At 44.2% G+C, this 18,638-nt stretch overlaps 1 protein-coding gene across 1 annotated transcript in view; it reads left to right on the top strand.

Annotated features, from left to right (window-relative positions):
- The window catches only part of TYR (tyrosinase), a 70,365-nt gene that overhangs the window by 31,664 nt on the left and 20,063 nt on the right, over nt 1–18,638 (top strand). Inside the window, exon 3 of the mRNA XM_032768735.1 lies at nt 1,977–2,124. Within this exon, the coding sequence (XP_032624626.1) occupies nt 1,977–2,124 (148 nt within the window). The remainder of the gene's footprint in view (nt 1–1,976; nt 2,125–18,638) is intronic.

Genomic DNA, 18,638 nt, shown 5'->3' with positions numbered 1-18,638 from the left:
GCACACACTGCTCAGAGCCACCTGGCCTAGGGGTTGGACATGGCAGCTGCTTCTGGGAGCAGTGTGGAGCCAGGGCAGGCAGGGAGCCTGCCTTAGCTCTGCTGCACCACCAACCGGGAACTGCCTGAGGTAAGCGCTGCCCACACCCCAAACCTCCTTCCCCACATCAGAACCCCGCCATACCCTAAGTCCCTCCTAGACCCTGCACCTCCACCCGCACCGCAACCCCCTGCCCAAGATAGAAACCTCCTCCCACACCCTTTCCTCCACTCAAAACCCTTGCTCCAGCCCTGAGCTCCCTTCTGCACCCCAAGCCTCTCATCCATGGCTCCACCTCAGAGCGCACACCCCCAGCCAGAGCCTGCACCCCCTCCTGCACCTGAACTCCCTGCCCCAGTCCTGAGCCTGTTCCCACACTCCAAACCCCTTGGCCCCAGCCCAGAGCCCACTCCTGCACCCCAAGCCCCTCATCTCCAGCCCCATCCCAGAGCCCGCACTCCCTCCTGCACCCCACCCCCCTGCCCCAGACCAGTGAAAAGGAGTGAGGGTCGGGCAGCGGGGGGACTGAACTGGGGGGGTGCAGAAGGGGGTGAGGAAGGGGGCAGGGCAAGGATGTTTGGGTTTGTGCAATTAGAAAGTACTCCAACCTTATGAGCAGGACAGGACCCAGGAGGACCTATACAGATTATCCTAACCCTGACACTATAAGGTATGTCTACATTGCAGTTAAAAAGCTGTGACTGGCATGTACTAGCTGACTCGGGCTCGCAGGGCTTGAGCTAAGGGGCTCTTTAATTGTGGTGTAAATGCCTGGATTCAGGCTGGAGCCCGGGATCTAGGACCCTGTGAGGTGGAAAGGTCCCAGAGCTCTGGCTGCAGCCCAAGCTCGAATGTCTACACCACAGTCAAACAGCCGCTTAGACTGAGCCCCACAAGACCAAGTCAGCTGGTCTGGGCCAGTCATGGGATTTTAACTGCAGTGTAGACATAGCCATGGAGCTCCCAGAAAGAGACAATATAGTGCTGTATTGACACTCTAATGGATCTCCTGCTGGCTAGGGATCACCTGTGCTAGCAGAAAGCTAGGCCAGGGCTCAGAGTTTAAGGCCAGAAGGGACCACCGGGGCTACTAGGACCAGAACCAGTATGGGGACACATGGCCCCAGAGTAGAGGCCAGGTGTCACATATTCTCCATTGTCTGCTGGGTTTGGGGATGGGCCCTGTGGCCTCTAAAAGTCCAATCCTCAGGGAAATCCTCAAAGAGACTTCTTTCTCCAGAGCCCTGTCCTGTATGTTTGATTATGGAAGGGGACAACATCGCCAATTATTTGTTCCATCATTTTACTACTACTGTGTTTTGCAGTATGGTGGTTCCTAAGGGCCCCAGTCAGGGAAAAGTGCTCAGCGCTGTACACATAATAAAACTATGATCCCTGCTCCAAAGAGCTTTCGGTCTAAGTGTATCACAAAACACAGCAGCTTATGGACTAGTAATTGCCAGGGTCAATCTCCTTTCTCAGACTTTTACTGCTTCACCAGTTATCTGTGATTTGTCAGAGATACAGTAAGTCAGTTAAATAATTCCCTTAGTAGGTTTGGGCCCAAATAAATTTCATATTCATATGAATAAAGTTACTCACATGCATAAATATTTGCAAGATTGGGATCTTATAATGCTTTTTAATAGCCAGAAATATTGGAGAAAGAATTAAAAATATAAATCAATTAAGCAATTCATGTAGTGGCATGATGCTTTAGTTTTATGGCAGTAGTTTTAATTTAGTTTCTTCTAATGTCATCTCTGATGTGCTTTCCAAGAATACTAGTGTTCTTTCTTTAAATATTTATCTTAGTATTATACTAAAGAGCTGTACATAAATGAAATCTAATTAGTAGGTACTTTGAGCTTCTGTTTTACTGAAAGAATAATTAAGCACATCTTCATATCAGTGTATGATTTCCTTTTCACATATAGGCTTTGCCAATCCACAGACTGGAATAGCGAACATGTCTCAAAGTGGTTTACATAATGCACTTCACATCTATATGAATGGCTCAATGTCCCAGGTACAAGGATCTGCTAATGATCCTATCTTTATCCTTCACCATGCCTTTGTTGACAGGTGAGTTTGACTTTTCTTCATAAAACTGATCTGTTTTGTGTATTTAAAATGTGCTTTTTACGTTAGTATCAAACTTCAGATAATTTAGATGCTATTAAACTTACAATATTTTCAGACACACATAACTGAGCGCTTCACTAATTTAGTCTAATTGACAGCAATCATGTTGTAATTTTCATACTTGTATGAATGTTCCCCACATTAAAAGCAATGCCAGCAATGCCCCTCTGCCATGTACATTGGCCAAACTGGACAGTCTCTACGCAAAAGAATAAATGGACACAAATCTGACATCAGGAATCATAACATTCAAAAATCAGTGGGAGAACACTTCAACCTCTCTAACCACTCGGAGACAGACTTGAAGGTGGCAATTCTGCAACAAAAAAACTTCAGACTCCAAAGAAAGACTACTGAACTCGAATTAATATGCAAATTAGATACAATTAATTTAGGTTTAAACAGAGACTGGGAATGGTTGGGTCATTACACTAATTGAATCTATTTCCCCATGTTAAGTTCTCCTCACATCTTCTATGGGTCATCTCAATTATCACTTCAAAGGTTTTTTTCCTCCTGCTGATGATCGCTCATCTCAATTGATTGGACTCTTACAGAACTGGGTACTTCCCCCTTTTCGTGTTCTCTGCATGTATAAATATCTCCTGTCTGTGTGTTCCATTCTGTGCATCCGAAGAAGTGAGCTGTAGCCTACAAAAGCTCATGCTGAAATAAATGTGTTAGTCGCTATGGTGCTACAAGTACTCCTGTTCTTTTTGCGTATTAAAAGAGTGTGTTGAAAACTAGACAATGTATTAATAATAATTCAGTGATTTTGTGGTGAATAGAAACTTATTCAGCGTCAAGGAGTGTGAGTCAAAAATGTGATTTACTTTAACATCGCTCTGATCAGATGGAATTCCCCTCAACCCAAATATTAATTTTGTTTGAACTGATCATTCACACGAAAAAAAATTATATCGATTGTTCATAAACAAAAATGTCAAATTCCAACTTTTCAGTGTGATGCGCAAAACTGTGAACGCCTTCAGCTGGAACAGAAAGGAGTGTAGCTGTGCAGGCAAAAAGAAAAACAAACTGAAGGAAGCCGGGTTTGTTAAAAACAGGAAAAGAACCTCGGTTCTGCAAACAATGGACAAGCTTGCTAAGGGAAGGATTATTTTCCTTCTTCGACAATGTTACTGGCCTAGTGGATGGAGGGAAGTTGTTGACATAATGTATCTTGATTTTAGTAAGGCTTTTGGCATGACAGTCTCATAAGCAAACTAGGGAAATATGGTCTAGATGAAATTACTGTAAGGTGGATGCACAACTGGTTGAAAGACTGTTCTCAAAGAGTAGTCATCAATGGTTTGCTGTCAAACTGATGAAATTCAGCCAGATGAAATTCAATAAAAACAAATGCAAAGTACTACACTTTGGAAAGAAAAATCAAATGCACAAACACAATATAACTGGCTAGATGGTAGTACTGCAGAAAAAGATCTGGGGGTTAGAATGGATCACAGATTATGTAAGAGCCAACATGTGATGTGCAGGCCTGTGAGTTGCCAGATAGCCATCACATGCTGGCTGCCACCTGAAGTCTTCTGAAGCCCCAAGGGCCAAGGAGCTAGCAGGACCACAGCCTCAGCCAAGGCACCATGCACAAAAGCGCTGATTGGAGGATTCACCAGCTCCACCAATTAGTCCAGCCATGCTAATTAAGCCAGAAGGAAGCACAGGAAGTTGTCTGAGCAACTAGGTGATTTACCACAGCAGCAGCAACAGCAGACCCTGCTCATGCTTGGATTCTGCACCCAATCCTGCTCCTGATTTCTGCTCCACTCCTGGCCCTTCCTTCTCTCCTAGTTCCCACCATGCTCCTCCTCCATGCCTGATCCTTGCCTCACTTCCTGGCTCTAACCCCCAGCTCTGACTTGACCCTTGGCTCTGGTAATCAGCAGTTGACTCAGTTGCTGACTCTCAACTCAGTTCCCTGACCTGGACGCCTGCTCTGCCCACTACACCTGACTCCTGCTCTGACCAGTAGGCTAACCACCTATGTCCTGGTCCCTAACATGCAGTTGCAAAAAAGGCTAATATCATTCTGGGTTGTATTAACAGGAGTGTTGTATTTAAGAAGCAGGAGGTAATTGTTCTGCTCTACTCAGCACTCAGATGGAGTATTGTGTCCAGTTTTGGGCACCACACTTTAAGAAGAATGTGGACAAATTGGAGAGAGTCCAGAGGATGGCAATAAACACGAGAACAGGTTTAGAAATCATGACCTATGAGGAAAGCTTAAAAAACTGGGCAAGTTTAGTCTTGAGAAAAAGAAAAGACTGAGCAGGGACCTGATAAGTTCTCAAATAGGTTAAGGACTGTTATAAAGAAGACAGTGCTCAATGGTTCTTCGTGTCCCTTGAAGGTAGGACAAGAAGAAATCTGCTTACTTCACAGGAGGGAGATTTAGGTTAGATATTAGGGAAAACTTTCTAACTAGTTATGGTCTGAAATAGGTTTTCAAAGGAGGTTACAGAATCCCTGTTATGAGAGGTTTTTAAGAACAGGTTAGACCAGGGATCGGCAACTTCTGGCACCCTGTTTGCCAGGGTAAGCCCCCTGGCGGTCCGGGCCAGTTTGTTTACCTGCTGCGCCCGCAGGTTTGGCTGATCGCAGCTCCCACTGGCCATGGTTTGCCGCTCCAGGCCAATGGGGGCGGCGGGAAACAGCAGCCAGCACATCCCTCATCCTGCAACACTTCCTGCAGTCCCCACTGGCCTGGGATAGCGAACCAGGGCCAGCGGGAGCCGCGATCAGTCGAACCTGTAGACACAGCCAGTAAACAAACCTGCTTACCCTGGCAAGCCACGTGCCAAATGTTGCCGATCCCTGGGTTAGACAAACACTTGTCAGGATGGTTTTACTTGATTCTACCTCAGCGCAAAGTAAAGGACTTGATGACCTCTCAAGGTCCCCTCCTGCTCTACACTTCTATGATTTCTGTGACTTTCCAAGATTTGAAGCTGAGATTAAAAATGTAAAATATTTTGTTTGCCAAAATATTTTTATATACATGTCTACAAATATTTGTACTATAGTATTGCTATTCATTTGTAAAGACCAGAAAGCAGGCAAGAAAGAACCATGGACAGTTAATCAAAAGAAAACTGCAAAATCATAAATATCTGATGAGCAATGCTTTTAAAATAGGTTGAAATTTACCAAATTCTTATCAACTATGTGGCTGCCCACATGGTTCTGAATAGCAGCAATAGAAAATGGCAGAATTCTGGTCAGATCTCCTTTTGCTGTACTTGTAGAAGCTCTGAGCAGCAGCAGAGACACTGGAATAGTCTGTCTGCAGACTTGGGAAGGCAGCAGAGGGCTCCTCTGCTGTTGTAAATTAAAATAGCTTCATGGACATCAATGGAAGCAGGCCAGATTTACACCAGATGAAGATCTGGCCCTAGAAATATATTTTTCTTCTTTTAAAATGAATTTTGCAAAAGTTGATCTCACTCCCCCACAGAAAAATTCCTGCTGACAAGGGTGAGTGGTTTTCTCAAGCCCTGCCCTCTTCCACACATCATTCTGCTCAGTAAATCAATCAGCTAGCTAGGCTGGAAGAGGTGAAAATATAAAGCTGGGAATCACTTGTGTACTAAAGACACTTGTGACAAAAAGTCAGGCCCGACAGCTGCAAGACGGTGTGGGAAGGCAGATATATGTTAGCCCTAGAATGTTAAAGGCCCTTTTCCTTATAAGCCGAGATGGGGTCAATTAGGAGCACCTAGATCCAGTTAGGGGCTGCCTAAGACCTTTTAAAACCAGGAGAGAGAGATGATCTGCTACCAGGCTACTGGCAGCAGGGAAGTAAGCTTCTCCCGGGGGGGGAAGCAGACAAACCCGAGTGTCTGCCCCAGGGTAATACCCAGCCCCAGCCAGGAGGCAGGGGAAGGTATCACCCTTTGGTTTTGTGTTTATGAGACTATTCCCCTTTTGTTTGGTGGAGGATCATTCTCTAGGCCTGCTCTGGGGCCTACCCAGGGAATATGGCCAAAGGAGCACAGAAAGGGGGAGGATGAATGCTGCCAGAGTGGGCTGGGGCTAATTTATCCCAGGCCCACCATCATGAGAGGGGGAAGTGCTTGGTTCAGTAAGATGAAGGAGATGCCTTCCACACATTGCAACCCATATTTCCTTACTGACCATCCTAACTGCCCCAGGACAGATTGAACAGGATGGTTGACATGAGACCACAACCCTCAGAGCAGAAGACCAGTGCCCAGTCTTTCAATAATTTCAGAATTTATTAAATGCCTAGAGCCGGAGTCCTCTCAGGTGGAATTCACCCCACACAGTGGGACCAGAACAAGATCTATGCATCACTTCAGTCCCACTGAAATCAAGGCTTACATGTTGCATAGGCCCGCATACTGAATTTCACTCCTAGTTATTAAGAGCACTTTCAAAAACTGTAATCATTATCAATTTTCTAAAATAAACTTTGCAAAGAAAATATCCTGGGATCCTATTGGTATTGACAAAGTAAATCACCGCACACAAGTGTGAAGACAATGCAAAAGCTATGGTGCAGCCTCATACTGTCTGCGGTAGAATAAACGTTACCTCCACTTGCAGCTAATGGTAATAATGCTGCCTTTTGCATAAGTGACAAAAAATGCATTAGCATGATTAGAGTTACTTAGCAGCCTTATCCATGACAGATGAATCATGCTTTTAGTTGTAATTAATAAGTAGGTGACTGATAGGTAAGTACAGTACATTTAATAAACTGTTCCTCTCCTACATAGTCTAAAGGCTGTGGAGGATTCCTTTTCTGAGAGGCAGGTGGACATACAAAGAATAGTGTAGAAAGAGAGAACAATAATCACTGCAGCTGTGGGGAAAGTTTTGTCTCAAGCTCAACTTTTATGCTTCTGTCAGAATCCATTAGAACTCCGATTGTAATTACAGTGTTGGGTCTGTGGGTTTCTATTTCTAATCCTCTCTGCCTAAAGACTTCAATAGGAGTTCCCCACCCACTGGAGTACTTAGTAAACATTAGGAGACCTGTGAGGTGATGGCCTATAGAAGGCAGATTTAAAAAACAAAATGCCTATAGTGAAAATAGGTATATACAGACAGTGATACCAACCACTGCTGTCAACCTTCAGACCCTCGTAGAGGCAGAGAACTGTGCTATATCTTTAACTTTTTTCCAGAGAGGACGGATGGTCCAGTGCATTGGGTGACAGCCTTGATGATAGCCTCAGGAGATTCAGGTCCAACTTCCCACTCCACCAGATTCCCTGTGTGAACTTGGACAAGTGACTCAGGTGCCTAATTTGGATCATGGAAGTTAGGTGTCTGCATAACTCTGAGGATCTGCATCTTATATCTCTCTGTCTAACAGGGTTATTGTGTGGACACATACGTTAACGATGATCAAGTGCTCAACTATTATGGTTATGGGGGCCATAGAAGTAGGGCAATAGATGGATTTTAATTGATTTTACATAGAGGCACATGATGCACAGCAGGATATGCATGATTGCTCTGCTCAAGCACAAGTGTAGAGTGGAATCTACCAACAAGTGCAAGCAAAGCACTATGCATCATGAAACATGTATAATCTACTGCAGACCCATTGCACCAGCCAGAGTGACCAGGGTTGATGGTGCTCCACTAGGGACTGTGTAGTGAAGTACTCAGATCTGGCTCAACCCTGTGATTCCACAAATCTCTGCCGTGGCCCTGCAGATGGCATCAGGTAATGTTACGACATGCATCCCTTCATCTGTTGATAAAGTTTGACAGCACAATATGCTGGGGGTGATTTTGTCCATCCTGGTGACAGTCAAAGAGCAATGCCACTTTTGAAAATAATGAGTGGTTGAGGAAGGCCAGATCTCTGTGACATTGACATTTCAATCAAAGCCAAACCACTTTATTTTCAGGATTTGGTGCTGGCTAGACACTCCAAGTCCGCTTGTAGGAGAGGATCTAGATTTCTGACTCATATAACAATACAAATTTGATAGATCCTGAACTTTGTCTCAGTGGAAAGATGTTTTTGCACCCATAGGTGAGACATGGACTTCACAAAGTGGTGAGACCCATTATTCAAAGACAGTCCGGTTTGCTGAAACCATTTGAACTCTGCTTGTAGCCTAGGTAGATTAATTCACGAACTCTGTCCATGGAACTTGACTACACTTGCACTGGGGGATTCTGGTGGTCCAGCTCTGATGTTCTGGACCTCAGTCTTCTGCTATGAGATGTTCAACCCCAAGTGTGGGTGGGATCTTGGGAGGCAGGGCTGAAATTCTCTGATAAGCACTACGGATGCTCTTCCATACTGAGTGATAGCGGATCTCCTAGTCACATTCTCTCCTACCTGCAAATGTGCAGGATATAAAAAGGGGAAAGGCAGCAGACTTAGGTGGAACATCATGTGTCTGAGATGAGCCTTATGCTAATGGGATACTTAGCAATACGGTCCCTTCTTCAGTCCCACCTATACAGCTAGACTGGAGTAACTTGGTGCCCACACAGCAGCTCTGTTGTCAATGCAGGATCGGGTTCTTCACCTATTATTTGCTCGTTAGTTGGTAACTAAGGACCAAACCCAGAATCTAATTTTTAAAAGCAGGTGATCTGCATGAACTTACTATAAGGTGGTTGTACAACTGGTTGAAAAACTGTACTTAGAGAGTAGTTATTAATGGTTCACAGTCAAGTTGGAAGGGCATGCTGAGTGGGGTTTCAGAGCAATCTGTCCTGGGCCTGGTTCTATTCAATAAATTCATAAATGATTTGGATGATGGCATAGAGAGTACACTTATAAAGTCTGAAAATGATACCAAGCTAGCAGGGGTTGCAAGTGCTTTGGAGGACAGAAATCGAGTTCATAATGATCTTGACAAACTGGAGAAATGATCTCAAACAACAGAATGAAATTCAATAAGGACTAATGCAAAGTACTCCACTTAAAAAGGAATAATCAATTCCACAAATACAAAATGGGAAATGACTGCCTAGGAAAGAGTTCTGCAGAAAAGGATCTGAGGGTGGATCACAAACTACACTCTTAGTTGATCCCTAGGCACTACTAGTTGATCCCTAGGCATGTTTACATAATAAACGTGATTCATAACAATTATTAATTGGTATTATGTGGATGATTCAAACAAAGTATCCAGTGTTAGAAATGGAGTTTCAGAAGTGGTCTCAGGCCACACGATTTTGTTGCTGACCCCTAAGTAGCGGCATAAGTCACAAGCACAAAGCAAGCCTGAACATAACTCATCAGGGCTTTCATCCTTTCTTGAAATGGCTGGACTCAAAAGATGGACCCCATTTGGAGAAGCTGTCATGTGATATTAGTGGATAATGAGCAGAAGGCACTGGAACTTCTTGTTCACAACTAGGACTGATCGAAATGCCGCATTTTGCTTTGGGTTTTTTTTTTTCCTCCTGACAGAAAACAGATTTTTGACAAAACAGAAATTTTCATCAACAAAATTTCCATTTTTGTCAAAACCTTTCAGGTTTTTGTTAAAAAACTGAAGATTCCAAACCCCCAGACTTTCAATTTATTGGTTGCCAAAACCCCCAAATTTCTGGGTTTGGGTTTTCAACAGCCTCCTTCCCCCTCTGCAAAAAATTCAATGACACCCCCAAAAAATTACTGACGATTCCTAAAAAGGGGGGTTATTTGAAATTTTTCATCATAAAAATATCATTGCTTGACCAGCCCTATCCACAACTCTCTTGGATTTGTTGTCAGCCTATTTACAGCACTGTTGGATTGGATACACCTATTCAACCAAGCCATAATTAGTAGGACTCAAGTCTCACAAATAATAGAATTTAGTACAGTCAAATTAAACTGAGGTCCTAGTAATTGGATACATTTTTGGATTTCACTAAGCTCAATGATGGCCTCAGAGCCTAACTGGAACATTACTGACTTTAAAGTTTCACATCACAATAAACATGTAGGCATCCAAATTTTGACATTGCTGTTGGCTGTATGATGATCTTTTTGCTAGCTGCCATCTAGGGCTAGATTCTTACTTTAGGAGGCAACATTACACAGTGACATGTGTCCACGTGTGTATGTGTGATCATTCTACCGTCTAAGGATGCAAAATTAAGCATACTACCACCCAAAGGGTGCTAGAGAGGGAGACACTGTAAGTGAAGGCCACTGATATTCTTCCAGATAGGTACAGTTGGCACTCCCCTAGCTATCATCCTCTGAGCCTCATGAGAACTCCACTGTTCTGCCTGGTCAAGGCTGTACAGCAATGTCAGCTGTCCTATTCCTCTTTCCCGTTCCCCAGGTGCTCTCACAGCCCATCCTGGATGGCTGCCGAAGTGGCAGGCTGGAGCTATATGTCTTGGTGCAATCTCGTTCAAATATTGTGATCTTCAGCTTATTTTTATTATTTGTATTAAAATAACATTTAGAGGCCCCAGTTAAATTAGTGACCTGTTGTACAAGGTACTTTATATAGTTAAAATATTTTGTGCAGGTATTTTTCCTGCCAAAAAGTAACTTTTTTGAGAATTTTTTTCTGGAAAAATGTCCATTCCAAGAAAAAAAATTCACTTTTCCTCGCAGGAAATGTCAAAATAAAAGCTTTCATTTCTAAACAACATTTTGAAATGCAACACTTTTTTTCATTTCATCTTAAAATATCATTTGGAGGGGTTTTTTAAACCACAAAACAGCAGGAAAATGTTATCTTATTTTGAAATGCTGATACAAAAAATGATCATTTTATTCAAATTAATTCAAAAGAGTGTACAGGAAAAACTGAAATTTTTCAGCTGAAAAATTACTATCAGATTTTTCATTTGAAATTTCTTGTGAGAAACATTTCAGGTTTCCAACCTGTTCTAAAACACAAAGTGAGCTAGAGTCCCTGCCCTTGAGAGACTATAATCAAAATAGAAAAAAAGACAGAGTGGGGAGAAAGATAGTATTATCCCCCATCTGCTCATGGAGACTTCAGGCAGAGAGAGAGAGAGATTAAGTGAATTGCCCAGGGTCACACAGGAAGCGTGTAGCAGAGCTGGCAACTGAATCAGGATCACCTGAATCCAGTACCTTAGTCACAGTGGTTAAACAGGGACTGTATGACATTAGTACATGGATTAACTGGTTAATCTTTATAAACCACTGCAAAGATTAAAAGCACTGAATAAATGCTAAGTTTTATTGCATTTTTCACTCAATAGGGGCTCAGGGAGTCTCATGTTGCTTTGTCAGATATATTGGCAGAAATGATGACGTGACAAATCATATTCTCTGGAACTGCATGAACTGTGGCTTGGAGTCATATTAGATCTACTAGACAAAGGCAGTTCAAGAGGCAGCCATTAATAATGCACCACCATCCAAGTCACAGTAAACCCGTAACATTTCATGTCAAAGATTTGTCAACTCATGGTCCTGATCTGTCTGTGTCTGGGAGGGTTAGCACTAGTCTGTTCCCAGCTCATTCATAAGAGAAGTCTCTCCCTGACTTGAACCCAGCAGAAGGGCCAGGCACAATTAAAATCTTTGCACTCAAGGACAGGGGGGACTACACAGGACTACTCTGAGTGCTAGACTCTGCAATGCTTTCAAGAGCGGTACAGTAACTGCCTCTGGGGCTGTTCTGTGCTGCTCCCAGGGCAGGGCTGTGATGTTCTGCAACAATATAGCCCCTAGTGTTTCCAACTGCTGGTTCATTCCATAACAGTTTTCAGCATGATGATGATATACAGTATCATCATGCTGGGAGTTGGGTGAAATCTCTCTGAAGCTCATGAACGTAAAAGCTGCCCTTCATTCAGGATAAATTGTAAGAAGTTAAGCCCTGTTTGGAGTGAGATAGCTCAAATCATAGGAGCCAAAACTCAAAACATATGTCTGTGTAAGGTCCATCAGAAACTGAGTTCTGTGGGTGGATGGGTTTCAGTGAGGACTGAACACAAATACAGGGAGATGGATATTGTTTTGGTGGCAAATGTGTGTGTGTGCGCGTGAGAGAGAGAAAGAGAGCAAGAGAGATCAGGGCTGCCCAGAGGATTCAGGGGGCCTGGGGTCTTCAGCGGTGGGGGGCCCCAATGCTGAATTGCTGCCGAAGAACCGGCACTTCGGTGGCAGGTTCTGGGGCGGAAGGACCCCCCCCCCCACCTTGGGTCTTCAGGGCACTTCGGCAGCAGGTCCCAGAGTGGAAGGACCCCCGCTGCCAAATTGCCACCGAAGACCCGGAGTGGAAGAAGCTCCGGGGGCCAGTGCCCCGCGAGAGTTTTCCGAGGCGCCCGGAGCAAGTGAAGGACCCCGCTCCAGGGGCCCCAAAAAACTCTCGTCGGGGCCCCTGCAGTGCTCGGGGCCTGGGACAAATTGTCCCATTTGCCCCCCCTCCCAGGCAGCCCTGAGAGACAGAGAGAGAAGCAGTCAAGAAACACTATAAAAGCAGAGAAGGCAGCAGAAAACCAAGGACAGCCAGATTAACACCTGAAGCATGACCTTGAGAAAAGCTCAGGGAGAATTTTTCAATAAACAGATCCTAACAGAGACATACCTGACTGATTCATCAACTTCTCCTAATAATGGAAACAATCACCAAGACCAAGGACAGTAGCTAACTGCTTGGGTCAAAAGGGGTAGCAATACTCCTGGGGGAATTCTGGGCCAAAAAAGTTAAAAATTCTGCACACAATATTTTAAAATTCTGCAAATTTTGTCAAAATAACAGTACATAATCATGCCAGTTTCAATTATTTTTGTAATTTATTTCAAAATACCTATCGGCAAGTATGTCTGTAACAATACAGACACACAAAAATTCCCTCAGGAGTAGAGTATTAAAGAAACCCCTATGACAACCCAGTTCCTGTTTCTCTGCCCCTTCCCTCCTGCAGAGCCCAGCCGGGGGCCAGACACCTATCATCCCTCCACACCCAGAACGCATCCACCCCCGCCCACAGCCCAGCCATGGGCCCCTCCTAGCCCAGACACACACACCCAGAATGCATCCATGGGCTCCCCTAGCTCAGATATCTGCACCCTCCTCCTCAGACCCAGCCATGGGGGCCCTCAGCCCTGACCACTACCACCCCCACTCCACTCCTCAGAAACCCAGGGGGAGAAGCAGCCTGATGCTGGGTCCCAGGTTTGTGTGGAGTTTCCTGCCTGCCATGGTCTCCTTCCCTCAGGGCACGCTGGGAACTGCAGCTGCCGGGAACCCTTTAGCGCCCTTCCCCATCCTCAGTCAGTGTCTTCAATGTGCAAACAGGGCTCTGCTGGGTCCAGCATCCCCTAGTGGCAGCCAGCAGCACTGCAGCCCATTTCTGTGGGGAAGAGGAAATTCTGGGCAAAACACAGTAAATTCTGCAAAATTCTGCATTCTGCAGTGGTGCAGAATTCCCTCAAGAGTATCAATTATACTTTTTTTTCTGGGTGTCATTAGAGATCACACAGTTTCCTTTCACAGCCCCAGCATGACCTTGCGTTTGGTTAATATGTACATAACACTTTCCTTTTACGTAAAGCTAGTTGAACTGAGCCATAGTGGACTGGGAGTCAGCAGACCTAAGTTCTATTCCCAGTTCAGTCACTGGGCGACCTGGGCAAGTCACTTAATCTCTCTGTGCCTCTGTTTCCCCTCCCACCCTTGCCTGTTTAGATTTTGAGCTCTTTAGGCAGGAGCTATCTCTTGCCATGTTCTGTACAGATCTCGTTTGGGGCACTATTGTAATACGAATAACAATACACTAATTGCCAATATGAAAATGCATTAAGGCTGTGATTTCCAAATATGCCTAAAGGAGTTAGACATCAGTGATTTTTGGTACCTAACTCCCTTAGCCTCACTCTAAAAGAATATTAGAAAAATATGATTCTATGCTCAAAGATGTCCTAGGCTGTCAAGCAGTCTCAGGATATTTCCCTATTCTCAAAGCTCACACGCAAAGTAATTACATTTTTCACAATGCTTCCATGTTGGCAGCTGCTTGTCAGATTTTCTGCCTCTCTCCCCCCTTGCATACATTACAAAACCCATGCTGAGCAGTGTGCCAGGGCAAGCATGCACATCTAGCAGGCTGCTCTGCAGCATGGAAATGTGTTGGACAGTGGGGAGGCAGCAATGCACATCCCAAAAGAATAACAAAATTGTTTTATTAGCAGCCATAGCTGTGCTGAAAGCCACCATGTCACAGATGGGACATCACAGGAACCAAAGTGAGCAGAGTGGGTGGGCCAGAGGAGGGCTTGGTTAGGGACTTTCAAAGTTCCTAGAGGCTGGTAGGATAGCAATTTTTGGAAAATATGGTTTTCATCTTAAAACTACAGTAGCTAAAGGAAAAATCTACACCCCCACTTGCTCTGAGGTGTTGATTAAGCACATCTAAAGCAGAGCAAGCCAGTCTATCTTCATTATCAGAATCACTTCATTTACGTTTAAGGTTTCCCTCCCTCCTGTGGGTCTCACAGTGTAACCTCTCCTCTCTGTGTCTGTTTCTGAGGATGAAAACTCTTTGGGAAGGGATAGTCTCCTTTTAGTTTTTCATACAGTGCTGAGTGCACTATCAATGCTGAACCAAATGGGGTTGTGGCTTTTATGGCACAGCTCTGACGTGGGGGCTGGCTGTGCTGTCCCAGAGGAGCTAAGAGAGGGCATCTTGCCTCAGGATCTCTCACAAAATCCCCCAGTCTAGTTTGAGAGGTGAATCATATACCTAGGTAGTGATTTTTGGAACCATTACATCTATTGAGATACAGTACTTCTATGGCCTCCATTATCACAGTATCTGAGCAACTCACAATACTTAATGTATTTATCCTCACAACACCCCTGGGAGGTAGGGCAGAGCTAGTACCGCCTTTTCACAAATGGGGAACCAAAGCACAAAGAAATTTAGCAACTTGCCCATGGTCACGCAGAGCAGGGAGTTGCACCCAGACCTCCCAAGTCACAGACTAGCACCCTAACCCCTTGGCTAAAGGCAAGGTGAGGTCCTCTGGTCTGTATTATGCAGGAGGTCAGACTAGCCCTTCTGGCCTTAACAATCTGTCAACTGGTGTGCACTTCCTCAAGTAAGTATCGTCAGTGTAAGCAAAGGTCCCATAACATTCCCACCCAAGCATCTCCATATCCCACCTGGGGCAGTTATAGAATGGATTACTGCCTGGACTACATATTATGCAAACAGTTAGTGATTTTTTAAAAAAAGAAGGTTACTTTGCCATCAGGCACTGCTGAGAGAAATCTCATTGTGAGAGAAGAGAGCTCTATCCACAGTACAATTGATCCAGATAAACTTTGATACAGACAAAGAATGTGACCCTGAATTTCCTTCCCACCGCAGCTTTGCAGTCATAGCTGCCATAATTGATCATACTGTAAAAATCACAGGAAAACATGGTATTTTTCTCACCCACATGCAGGCAGCATCTATTCATCAAAAAGAAATGATCTATGGTTGTGATCTATGTGCTTACAGCCCTTGTGCACCTTAATAATGACAAGCTCAGAAGAAATAAATTACAGAGCACAAAAGTACGTTCCATATAGGCAATCCAGCAACCTCTGTGGCCATCCATTTTAATCTACTTGGACACTATGTTGTTATCTTTTTCTTCAGGGGAAACAAGTTACTAAACTTTGGAGCAGCTGGCATTTGTACCATCTCTTATTTGAAGTGATTTCCCATTCCCTTCTCTCTATCCCCCCTAGATGCAAAATGTGGCTTTGGTGAACCAAATAGAAATAAGACCTTTCAGAGGATGATTCTTAACTTAACAATTTATTCATGCAACACAGATTGCATTTATAAATCCTTATTCCTCCTCTTTTGGAAAGCTGGGGATATCATAGTCCCCCTTATATGTAGTTTGTCTTTTACACCAGGACCAGCTCGACAGTTTTCACCAACTCAAGCAGCACACCAAATTGCAGCCGCCAGCGGCGGGGGCAGTCCCTGTGCCCTGAGGGCGGATAGGCACATTTCCATGGCGGCGGCAATTCGGCGGCAGCTTCTATGTTTAGCTGAAGCCACCCCAGACAGCTAAATAGAGAAGCTGCGGCCGAATTGCCACCACCGCGGAAATGTGCCTGCCGCCCTAAGGGCACACGGACTACCCCTGCTGTCCAGGGCGGCAATTCGGCACACTGCTAGGGGCAAAACAACAGGGACTGCCTCCCCTTGCAGAATGCCACCCCAAGCACCAGCGTGCAATGCTGGTGCCTGGAGCCGGCTCTGTTTTACACACAATAGAAGGACACAATTCTGATCCTACTGGGTAGGTCTACACAGCAAAGAAAAACCTGTGACTGTCCCATACCAACTGACTCAGGCTTGTGGGACACAGGCTAGAGGGCTGTTTCAATGCTGTGTGGACTTCTGGGCTCGAGCTGGAGCCTGAGCTGTGGGCCCCTCTGTCCCTCCCTACACTGTCCTAAAGCCCAGATTCCAGCCTTAACCCGGAAGTCTACACAGGAATAAAACAGCCCCTCAATCCAAGCCCTGTGAGCCCAAGCCAGCTAGCATAGGCCAGTCACAGGTGTCTAGTTGCTGTGTAGACATACCCAGTGACACTGGTGTGAATTAGGAATAGCTACCTAAGCAAACAGGGCGACAACATTTTGAAAATGAGAAGAGAAAGAGGCCCACAGTTGTATCTATATCAAGGAACAGAATCTCCTCCTACACTTCTGTGGAGATACTGCTGACTTGGACTCATTTAATAAACAGACTGCCTTGAATAGTTTAGTTCAAACCTAGCTAATGTTCTCTAAGCCGGACAAACTCAACCTTTTCCTAATACAGATGCAGGGTAATCTTTAGCTTGAATGTAACGAATTAAGTAGTAGGTTCCTGCTAGTTCATCAGATGGCCCTGATGTAGCTTAGAATAGTATTCTATTCCATATACGGTCTTATAGGATACACAACACTGCAGTGTCTGAGAGCCTTCCAGTAGTGCATTAAGTGACACCTGTCATGTAGGGTTCATTCTCTCATCCTTCAGTTAAAATCCATTTTAAGGTGTTATACTGCTGCATTAAATACTGTGCCGAGCACATGCAACATTTATGGTTTAATTCTGTTCAGCCAGTTTTCAGTCTAAGGGCTGGTCTTCACTATGGGGAGATCGACACTGCTGCAATCAATGCTGCAGGGGTCGATTCAGAAGGTCTAGTGAAGATCCACTAAATCGATGAGAGAGCACTCTTCAATCAACCCCAGTACTACACGTCTCCGAGAAGAGTAAGTCAACTGGAGAATGTCTCTTGTCGATGCTGCACAGTAAAGACACCCAGATAAGTCATCCTAAGCTACATCGACTCCAGCTACATTATTCACATAGCCTAACTTAGGTTGACTTACCCAGGTAGTGAAGACAAGCTCTAAGATTTCTATAGTAGGGGTCCACAAACCACAGGTGGAATTTCCAGAGGTGTTTGCACCTCAGTTCAAAAATTTTTAGGGGTCCACAAATGAAAAAAGGTTGAAAATTATTGATCAAGTATCACCTCCTGCATAACACAGGCCATAGGACTTCCTTGAATGACTTCCTGCTTCAAGTCCAATAACTTCATCATCTAACCATGATTTTAAAATGTCCAGTAACAGAGAATCCAGAGGACTTACAACGGAAATAACTCCTCCAGTTATTCTACATCTCTTGTTCCAGGTTTTAAGATTCTCTCCTTGTACACAATATGTTCTTGTGCACAACATGTTCTAGGAGAGCACATTATTTAACGCCATAATGGAATTACATGGAGCAATGCAGTTTATGCTATCCTTTATCTTTCTAACTGGCAGCAAATGTGATTATTTTTATCATACGCTTATTCATTTTCTTGAATCACTGCTTCATTAGCCATAATCTGTGCTGCATATATTATTCATGGAACAATACATTTCCAGCATTTTTTGGTGGCTTTTTTTTTAAAAAAATCACCATCAAGTGACTCATCTTCCTCCTCCCCCCACCCCCGAACCCCTAAACCAAACTTCTTAAAATTAATTTTCCACTAAGGCTCATTTCAGTTAATTTTCTATAATCTGGTATGTACTGGACAGTGCTACAAGGAAAAGATTCAAATCCATCTAATATGTAATCACAGGAAAAATTTATATTCCTGCTTTTTATGGATGGGTTTAATTTTCTTTGTATGGGAAAGGTCTGCCCCTTACAACTCACCATATAAAAGCTCTGCACAAAAGGAAAGTACATTTCAACAGAACACAATCATGCATGAAAATTCAAACAATTGAAGTGTCAATGTAGTGGGAGTCTTCATTACCTTTCACCTTGGGGAATCATTTGCCATCCCTTTTCACCTGGTGATGTTGAGGCACTTGGATGTTAAGTGACCTTGCTGAAATTCACAGAGCAGGTCTGTGGCAAAGTTCAGAATAGGATCTTAGAAATGTAAAGCTAGAAGGGACCTTGAGAGGTTTTCAAGTCCAGCCCACTGCACTGAGGCAGGA

Source organism: Chelonoidis abingdonii, chromosome 1 (assembly GCF_003597395.2).
Source record: "Chelonoidis abingdonii isolate Lonesome George chromosome 1, CheloAbing_2.0, whole genome shotgun sequence".
NCBI classification, from domain to species: Eukaryota; Metazoa; Chordata; order Testudines; family Testudinidae; genus Chelonoidis; species Chelonoidis abingdonii.
The sequence above is the reverse complement of the archived record's forward strand: the minus strand, read 5'-3'. Positions and strand labels throughout refer to the sequence as shown.